Below are 9,644 nucleotides of genomic sequence, written 5' to 3'. Positions count from 1 at the left end.
GTGTCATCCTTTAGGGATGAAAGCCTCCCTCTCCCTCTCCCTCTCCCCACGTCTCTCCATCATTCCATCCTGTCTGCTTTTCTACAAAATACATCTCAAATCTGTCTCCCTCTCTCCATTTCTACTGCCACTATGCTAGTCCCTCCCACCTAGATTACTCCTAAAAGCCCTCACTGGTCTCGCTACACCTACTGTCTGGTCTCCCCCACCCAGCTAAAGGGCTCTAAAGCATCACTTGGGTGTCACTTCCCTGGCTGAGCCGACTGCCCTCCAAGGCCCTGCTTCGGTCCCCAGTTTCACCAGGGACCACACCCCTCTACCCCAGGCTGAGGGCCTCACTGCAGCTTGCCCTCTCTTTAGCACCAGGCTTTTTCCTTCCTTGGAGCCTTGGCATATATTATTTCCAACCCCTCAGAAAACGCCTTGCTCTAAATTGTCCCCACTGGTTCCTTCTCCTCCTTCAAATCTCAGCTTAAATATGATCACTTCAAAGAGGCCTTCCCCAACCACCTCATTTAAAATACATCCCCCGGGACTTCCCTGGTGGCGCAGTGGTTAAGAATCCGCCTGCCAATGCCGGGGATACGGGTTCGAGCCCTGGTCCAGGAAGATCCCACATGTCGCAGAGCAACTAAGCCCGTGGCCCACAACTACTGAGCCTGCAGTCTAGGACCCGCGAGCCACCACTACTGAGCCCACGCCTAGAGCCTGTGCTCTGCAACAAAGAGAAGCCGCCGCAATGAGAAGCCCACGCACCGCAACGAAGAATAGCCCCCACTCACTGCAACTAGAGAAAGCCCGCGCACAGCAACGAAGACCCAATGCAGCCAAAAATAAATAAATAAGATAGAATACATCCCCCGGTCGGGACTTCCCCCGGTGGTCCAGTGGTTAAGACTCTGCGCTCCCAATGGAGGGGGCCCGGGTTTGATCCCTGGTCAGGGAACTAGATCCTGCGTGCCACAACAAAGGTCCCTCACCCTGCAACAGAGATCCTGCGTGCGCCAACTAAGACCCTGCGCAGACAAATAAATAAATATTTTTAAAAAAAATACATCCCCCCCTTCTCCTCACTGGCTTCTTTGTCCCAGCACCCTGATTCATTCCTTCATAGCACTTACAAAGCATGTAGTTATATATTTATTTGTTTAATACTTGTTTATAGTCTGTCTCTCCACCAAACTATAAATTCCATAGAAGGGTACAAGATTTGTCTGTTTTGCTCACCACTGTATCTTCAGGACCTGGCACAGAGTAGGTGCTCAATAAATATTGCAGATGGTCAATGAGCAAATGGTAGCCAACGTGATAATGAGTGATGCTGTCAGACCCCTTCCAGAGAATCCCACTACATGATCAAAATGCTCCCCATCCCCTTTCTTCAGCCTCCAGTCCCTACCCTAGATCCCCTGCTTCCTAGAATCATCTAGGACTAACTTCAGTAAAGTACAAAAAAAAGGGACCATATCACTGGCAAAAAAAAAAAAAAAAAATCTGTCTTCAGGTTGATGACCGGACAGTGTGAATGGATTGAAAATTTATCAGGAAAAATGGATGAGAGAGGGGGAGATGCCAGAATACAGGGGCAGAGAGCCAGCAGGTCTGGGGGAGGGACTCTGTGTGGGGACAGGGGTGGCCTATTGGGTGTGCCCCTTTTCTTTTCTCTGGCACCCTTCGATAAGACCAGCAGTTTTGTTATCCTCTCCCCCTCTCTCTCCACAGTCCGGGCAGTCCCACCTCCACATTTTGGAAGCATGTCAGTGCAGGACAACATGCGACCCATGTGGCTTTGGTCATGGATCTCTAAGTCCCAAAGGGATTTAGCAAAGTCCATCCTGATTGGGGCTCCAGGAGGTAAGAAGGGGCCACAGATGCCATTAAGGAGAAGGGGAAAACGAGGGTAGAAATCAGGAGTGGGTGGGGATGTACAAATCGTCCATATCTGCTGCTGACTACGAGGTATTTGGGGAGGATCTGTGTTCATCGGAGTCTCCCCTGTGTTAATTTATGGACCCTGGTCTGGGCTTCTTCTCCCAGCCCCAGTCTGCAGGGCAGAGGGGAGCTCGCAGCATGGGAGCCACGGGGTATTCTCGTGGTTCCTGGACTCTGGCTCCTGGTGCACAGGGCTTCCAGTGACAAGGGAGACACTGGCGACACTTTAACCAGGATGCAGAATTGATCCCCAGCCCATCTGGGCCTCATGCCTCTGACAGCTTGACAGTGTGGATCAGACCCCCAGAGATAGACAGGCGTGCAGTGGCATGGAGGGTGCGGCCGGCAGTGGGGCTCCTCTTCCTCTGGGCTGGGCTGGGTCAAGCTACTGGGACCTCAGGACCTGGAGTAGCACTGAAGGGGCTGAGGAAACTCACATGAGGGGGTGGGAAGCCAGCCACTTGCCCGGGGTTGGAAGGAAGAATACAGGGACCTTAGGAGAGGGAACTGGGTGATTCTCGGCCTGGAAATGAGGGGCCACTGTGAACTAGATATCAAGGGGTTGCTGAGGCTGAGAGAAGTCAGCAGCTAAAGGGCAAGTAGTCGGGGGTTGTGAGGGATCAGATAGCTGGGTGATCAAGAACTTGAGCCTGGAGTTAGTCAGACCTGGATGGGAATCCCATCTCTGTTAGTTAGAACTGTACGACCTTGGGCAATTTATTTAACCTTTCTCAGCCTCTGTTTCCTTACCTATAAAATGGGGATAATTGCAGAGCATTTAACAGTACCTGCTTCCTAGCACCCATGAGACTAAACAAGATAATGTATGCATAATGCCCAGCTCATAAGAAGACTCAACAAAAACTGGAGAACCGAGGGAAGGAATAGAGACTGTGCTGAAATGAAAGGATGGGGAGGAGAAGCAGGTGCCCATGCAGCCCCCTTCTACTGCAGGACCAGCGGGGTACCTGCGGCGGGCTAGTGTGGCCCAGCTGACCCAGGAGCTGGGCACTTCCTTCTTCCAGCAGCAGCTGCCAGCTGCTATGGCAGACACCTTCCTGGAACACCTCTGCTTGCTGGACATCGACTCCGAGCCTGTGGCCGCTCGCAGTACCAGCATCATTGCCACCATTGGTAAGCGCCCTCTATCTGCTCCTGCAGCATCACAGGGCCTCTTGGGTGTTTCTCAAGGTGCTTCCTCATCTTTTGTGTCCTTTGAGACTTCTCCCTGTTTGACTGAGGTCATTCATTCAACAAATATTTGTTGAGCGCTTGGTAGACAAGCTTCTGGGTCCTGGGAGTAGATCAGTGAAATGAAATAAACAGACAAAGATCCCTACCCTTGGGGAGCTGACAATCTAGCTGGGTGGGACAATAATTAATAAACATAATAAATTATTTTTAAAAATAAGGGAATTCTTTAGTATGTTAGAAACTGATAAGTACTATGGAAAACAAAAAAAAAAAAAAGGAAAAGAAAAATCAAGGATGGTAAGGGGCATCAGGATGCAAGGGCAGGAGGGAGGTTGCAGTCCTAATAGAGAGTCAGGGTAGCCATTGTTGAGAAAATTAGACCTGAGCAAAGACTTGAGGGAGATGAGTAAATGAGGCATGCAGATGTCTGGGGGAAGAGATTTCTAGGCAAAGGGAACGGTCAACGCCAAGGCTCTAAGTCAAGGAGGCTGGAAACCATCAAGGAGAAGAGTAGCAGAAATGAAGAGGTTGGGGGAAAGGGAAGATCATGTAGGGCTTAGCAGGCCATTTTCAGAATCTGAGTTGAGTTTTCCTCCAAGTATGATGGGAAACTACTGCAGAGTTTTGAGCAGGAGTATGACATGCTCTTACTTATGTCTTAACAGAAAATAGACTGGGGGTGGGGCCGAGGGCAGAAGCTGTTGCTACAGTATTTCTGGTTTAGAACAGGTGGTGGCAGTGGAGCTAGTGAGAAGTGATCAGATTCTGAATGTATTTTGAAGGTAGAGCCAACAGAATATGATGGATTGGATATGGGGTGGGGGTGAGGGTGAAAAAGGAGTCAAAGATTACTCCCAGGTTTTTGACATGAGGGACTAGAAGAATGCACTATCAACTGAGCAGGAAAGGCTGTGGTGGAAAGGTTTAGTGGGGAGGAGATCAATTCAGTTTGAGGCATGCTGAGTTTGCGAAGCACATTAGACATGCAAGTGTGGTACAGAGTAGGCAATCAGATACACAACTCTGGGTTTGGGAAAGGGGTCTGAACTGGAGACATAAATTTGGGAGCTGTCATCATATTGATAGTATTTAAAGCCATGAGACTAGTTGAGACCACCAAGGGAGTGAAGGTAAAAGGAGCATCTAATGTTAAGGGGGGTAAAGAGCAAGAGAGGCTGAGAAGGAACAGCCAGGAGGTAGGAGTATACCAAGAGAGGGTGGTGTTCTGGAGGCCAAGAGAAGAAGGGACAACAAGGATGTGTGTCAAATGCTGCCGATGGACCAGCTAAGATGAGGACTGAGAACTGACCGTTAGATTCAGCAACAACACAGAGGTTTTCGGTGACCTTGACAAGAACAGATGTAGTGGAGAGTGGGTACAAGGAGAATATGGGGAGGAGAATTGGAGGCAGCAAGTACAGAGATAACTCTTGCAGTGAATTTTGCTGCGAAGGCGAACAAAGGAATAAGGCTATAGCTAGAGGGGGAACTGGGATTAGGAGTTTTTTTTTGTTTTTTGTTTTTGGATGAAAAATAACAGCAGGTTTACATGTTGATGGGAATGACCTAACAAAAAAGGAAAACACTGATGACACAGAGGACTGGGGAATGGCTGAATCTGGTTTTGAGCAGGTGAGAAGGAGACCCAGTGCATAAGTGGAAGAACTGGCTTTTTAGGGAGGGATTGGAGAGGTTGGTCAACTGGGTCTCAGTTACACAGCCGTCCTATCAGCAGAGCAGGGATGGGATAGAACTCGACTCTCCTCAGTCCAATATGAGGCCTCTCAGCTCTAAAGCCTGGTACCCCAAATGCCCTCACCTGGCACCCACCCCCTTCTCCTACGCTGGGGTTACCCCCACACCGCAGCACTTAACATCACTGCCAACACAGTTACCTCAGGCCTGGCTGAGCCCACCTTTCTAGGGCCTCTCAGTGCAAGGAGGCGTGTGTTAGCTGGAGAGGGGAACGGAGTTTCTGACCTGCGAGCAGGGGTGGCGTCAGAGAACAAAGGTCAGGTAACAGTATTTCTGTGGTCTGGGGCAGCTCTGAGGATGGTGATGGGTTCACCGGTCTCTCAGGTTTGGGGAGAAAGTTGTCTGAGTGGGATCTCTGGTTCCAGGGCCGGCATCTCGCTCCGTGGAGCGCCTCAAGGAGATGATCAGGGCCGGGATGAACATTGCGAGACTCAACTTCTCCCACGGCTCCCATGAGGTTCGGGGCGGGGCCTCGGGGAGGAGGGCGGGGCTAGAGGATGTCCCAGGGTCCCGGCCACCTCCCCCTGAAATCCTCCCTCTGTTCCCATCCCCAGTACCATGCTGAATCCATTGCCAACGTCCGGGAGGCGGTGGAGAGCTTTGCAACTTCCCCGCTCAGCTACCGACCCGTGGCCATCGCTCTGGACACCAAGGGACCGGAGATACGCACTGGGATCCTGCAGGGGGTGAGAGGCGACCTGCGACCCGCCCTGTCTTGGGGACCGGGAAGGGGGCGGTGCGGCGCGGAGGCAGTTGCCCGTAGGGCGGAGCATGGCGAGGGGCCGGCCCCCACCGAGGCAGGCAGAACTCAGTTCTCCTCTGGCCCCACCCCTAGGGCCCTTCGTCGGAAGTGGAGCTAGTGAAGGGCTCCCAGGTGCTGGTGACTGTGGACCCGGCGTTCCGGACGCGGGGGGACGCGAACACCGTGTGGGTGGACTACCCCAATATTGTCCAGGTCGTGCCGGTGGGGGGCCGCATCTACATTGACGACGGGCTCCTCTCCCTAGAGGTCACGAAAATCGGTGCGGACGCGCCTCCCGCCCTGGCCCTGCGCAATGCGTGCACTCTTTTCCTTTTGGCTCCCGCATTCGCCCTTCACACCCACCACACCTTCCCCTGGCCACCCGTCCTGCGAGCCCCCGGCATCCAGACTCCTGGGCTCACCCTGGGTTGGGGCTGGACTGGCAGGTTAGTAGTTTCTTCAACAGAGGTCTGCCCTGTGCCTATTCGGTGCAGAGCCCAGTCCAAGGACCAAGAAACGAATAGGACATGGTTCCGCTCTCTTGGGGGTCCAATCCTCGTGTTCCCGCTGCCGTGACTAAGCCCCTGGCCTCACCCCTGACCTTAGCTGACTCTATCCATGCCCGTAGGTCCAGAGGGGCTGGAGACCCAAGTGGAGAACGGCGGTGTCCTGGGCAGCCGTAAAGGCGTGAACTTGCCAGGGGCCCAGGTGGACCTGCCCGGGCTGTCCGAGCAAGATGTCCAGGACCTGCGCTTCGGCGTGGAGCATGGCGTGGACATCATCTTTGCCTCCTTTGTGCGGAGAGCCAGCGACGTTGCTGCCGTCCGGGCTGCTCTGGGGCCGGAAGGACAGGGCATCAAGATCATTAGCAAAATCGAGAACCACGAAGGCGTGAAGAAGTGAGCCTTGGTCTTTGTTCCCATCAGGCCCTACCCGTCCCCATCGCCCCTCCCCTTCTCCTGCCTGCCTCTCCCTGGCATCTCCTGGCTCTTCCCCGGCCCTGACTCCCCCAACCGCCCAGGTTTGATGAAATCCTGGAGGTGAGCGACGGTATTATGGTGGCACGGGGTGACCTGGGCATTGAGATCCCAGCCGAGAAGGTTTTCCTGGCTCAGAAGATGATGATTGGCCGTTGCAACTTGGAGGGAAAGCCCGTTGTCTGTGCTACACAGGTCTGGAATGAGCCCTGGGGGCAGGGCCCTCTGTGGGTCTGGGGATACCTGAAGGTGAATACTCACACCTTAGGTCTCTAGCACGTTTTGCTGTCCAGTGTTTGACCCTCAACAACAAAGCTAGGAAGAGATACTGTGACCCCCATTTTCAGATGAGGAAACAGAATAGCCAGGATCACATAGTCTGTGAGTGTGACCCTGGCTTTAGGGGCCCTCAGAGAGTGTGGGAGTCTGAGAAGTAGTTCAGGGCAGGGTCCCCAGTCAGAGTATGACTCCTACAGCTCTGACATCCAGATGTCCCCCAGATGCTGGAGAGCATGATCACTAAGCCCCGGCCAACCCGGGCAGAAACGAGTGATGTGGCCAACGCCGTGCTCGATGGGGCAGACTGCATCATGCTGTCGGGGGAGACTGCCAAAGGCAACTTTCCTGTGGAGGCTGTAAAGATGCAGCATGCGGTAGGAGCTCAGAATGCAAGGCACACGGGCTGGAAAACCACATCCCTTCCAGGTCCCAGTAGCCTTGCCCAGCCTGACCCCCTGGTGCCCACAGATTGCCCGGGAGGCAGAGGCTGCCGTGTACCACCGGCAGCTCTTTGAGGAGCTGCGCCGAGCGGCACCGCTGAGCCGGGATCCCACCGAGGTCACCGCTATTGGTGCTGTGGAGGCTGCCTTCAAGTGCTGTGCTGCTGCCATCATCGTGCTGACCACAACTGGCCGGTGAGGGGGACACTGGGAACACCAAGACAGGGCTTTGGGCCAAGGGCAGGCTGAGATGGGCCCCAGGCTTGGGTTTTGTCTCATCATCAGAGGAGAGGCAGCTATGGGATCTGGAGGCCTAGAGAGGCAGATCTTGAAGCACACCAGGAATTGTACCTGTGAACCCCAGGGGGTTGGAAGGGTAAGGTGGCATCACTGGATGCATTGGCTTGCAGGCCATTTAGGCTCCTAGGGCTCAGAGGCAGGTCCTCTGCATTTAGCCCACAAAGCCTTACAATGCTGGGGTGTTGCAGAAGGGCTCAGAAGGTCTGAGTTCAAGTATTTGCCCTGAAACTTAGCTGTGATACCTTGGGTAAGTCACCCAGGCTCTGTAAGCCTCCTCCATTTGTTCACGGGGTTGTGAGGATTAACAAGAGACGTTTGTAAGTTAAGTACTATATAAAGGTGCATTCCCAGAAGGGTTTTCTGTTTTTCAAAGCAGTTTCTACTTATCTCATTTGATATATTTTTAAAATCATCTCATATCTCCCTTGTGTGGTAAGAAAGGCGGGTATTCTTATACCCACTTTACAGGTGAGAAAACTAAGGCCCAGAAAAATATGATGACTTACCTAGGGTCACACAGCTTATTGCTGGCACCTGGAACCAGAACCCAACACTCTTTCACTCTTCTGGGCTGACCTTGTCTGCCTCCTTCAGCTCAGCCCAGCTTCTGTCTCGGTACCGACCTCGGGCAGCAGTCATTGCTGTCACCCGCTCTGCCCAGGCTGCCCGCCAGGCCCACCTGTGCCGAGGAGTCTTCCCTGTGCTCTACCGTGAACCTCCAGAGGCCATCTGGGCAGACGATGTGGATCGCCGAGTCCAATTTGGCATTGAAAGTGGTGAGCCACCTAAACTCCTTCCCCATCCACCCCTGGATTTATATGATGAGTCCTCCCACCCCACGCCCCACACCCACCCAAAAGGGCCTTGCCTCTCTTCTCTGGTCCCAGATTTTCTCTGTGAGATTCACTAAGACTGAAATATTTGGGCTTCCATGGGTGGGGGGAACGTGCTGAGGGAGGAGGGCTGAGGGAGAGAGGTCAGGGGTCAGGGCCGTCCCTAAGAAGTTGGCTCAGCTGCTGACTGCACCAGGTGGCTAGAGCCAGGCCTGACCCAAGGAGCAAGAGGTGAAAAGAGAAAGGGGAACTCAGTCCCCTGCAGCTGCAACTAAAATCTAATTAATTGGCTATGCTCATACCCCACCTCTTCCTATCAGCATAGCAACACAGGTAGACTTGCTACTTAGCAACATGCCACCCCATGGGCATACATGCAGCTCTGATATACTACAGTGGTCACATTCCTGCAGTGCCACCTGTGGGACACACTGTACAGTTTGCCTCAGGCCCCTCGTTCTCTACCGAGTGGGCTTGAAGAGGCGAAGGATGGTAGCTCATTCTCATTACAGGGCTGGCCTGAGCTCCTCAATGGCTGATTAGCATCTTCTCCCCTTCCTCCTCCCAGGAAAGCTCCGTGGCTTCCTCCGTTTTGGGGACCTGGTGATTGTGGTGACAGGCTGGCGACCTGGCTCCGGCTATACCAACATTATGCGGGTGCTGAGCATAACCTGAGGTGCCCCTCCTCCTCTGACCGAGCCAGCCCTGGACCCGTCCCTCCTTTCTGCTCCCTCCTACCGCCCCACCTCTAAGTCTTCTCTACTCCCAATCCTCCGTACCCTAAGCCACATCTGCCATCCAGGGTGCCCCCTCCCCCTCTCCATTTCGCACAGGTCTTGAAAGTCAGTATCCAGTTAAGCCCTGGCCATCCAACAGCACCAATGGTACATTCCCTGCATCTGATACTCTCAACTGGTCCCTAAAATACTCTGAGCCTTTAATCCAGCTTAAGTGATTAATTCTATTCCTCTAGTCTTCCTTTACCTGGGGGCAGAGGTGAGGGGGAACAGGACAATCATGTCCACAGTCTCCACAAAATCTCTATTTAAAAAATATTTCACATCCATGCAGTTTGACGTCCTCATACGTGGCCCTCATGATAATCTGGGCATCCCCTGAGGAGAGTGCCACCTCTTCATTGTCACTGTCAGTGATATCAAAACACCACCCTTTTGGGGAAGCTAGGGTAGAT

The 9,644-nt window shown here is 53.3% G+C and overlaps 1 protein-coding gene across 1 annotated transcript; it reads left to right on the top strand.

The window, feature by feature from the left end:
* Positions 1-1,754: 1,754 nt before the first annotated feature.
* On the top strand, positions 1,755-9,127 carry PKLR (pyruvate kinase L/R). Its single transcript, XM_059058580.1, has 11 exons — positions 1,755-1,854; positions 2,887-3,066; positions 5,247-5,338; positions 5,436-5,567; positions 5,717-5,903; positions 6,252-6,522; positions 6,645-6,795; positions 7,101-7,253; positions 7,348-7,514; positions 8,214-8,395; positions 9,021-9,127. Exons 1-11 carry the CDS (start codon positions 1,755-1,757, stop codon positions 9,125-9,127), a joined length of 1,722 nt encoding a protein of 573 aa, XP_058914563.1.
* Positions 9,128-9,644: the final 517 nt, after the last annotated feature.

Source organism: Kogia breviceps, chromosome 1, assembly GCF_026419965.1.
Source record: "Kogia breviceps isolate mKogBre1 chromosome 1, mKogBre1 haplotype 1, whole genome shotgun sequence".
NCBI lineage: Eukaryota > Metazoa > Chordata > Mammalia > Artiodactyla > Physeteridae > Kogia > Kogia breviceps.
The sequence above is the reverse complement of the archived record's forward strand: the minus strand, read 5'-3'. Positions and strand labels throughout refer to the sequence as shown.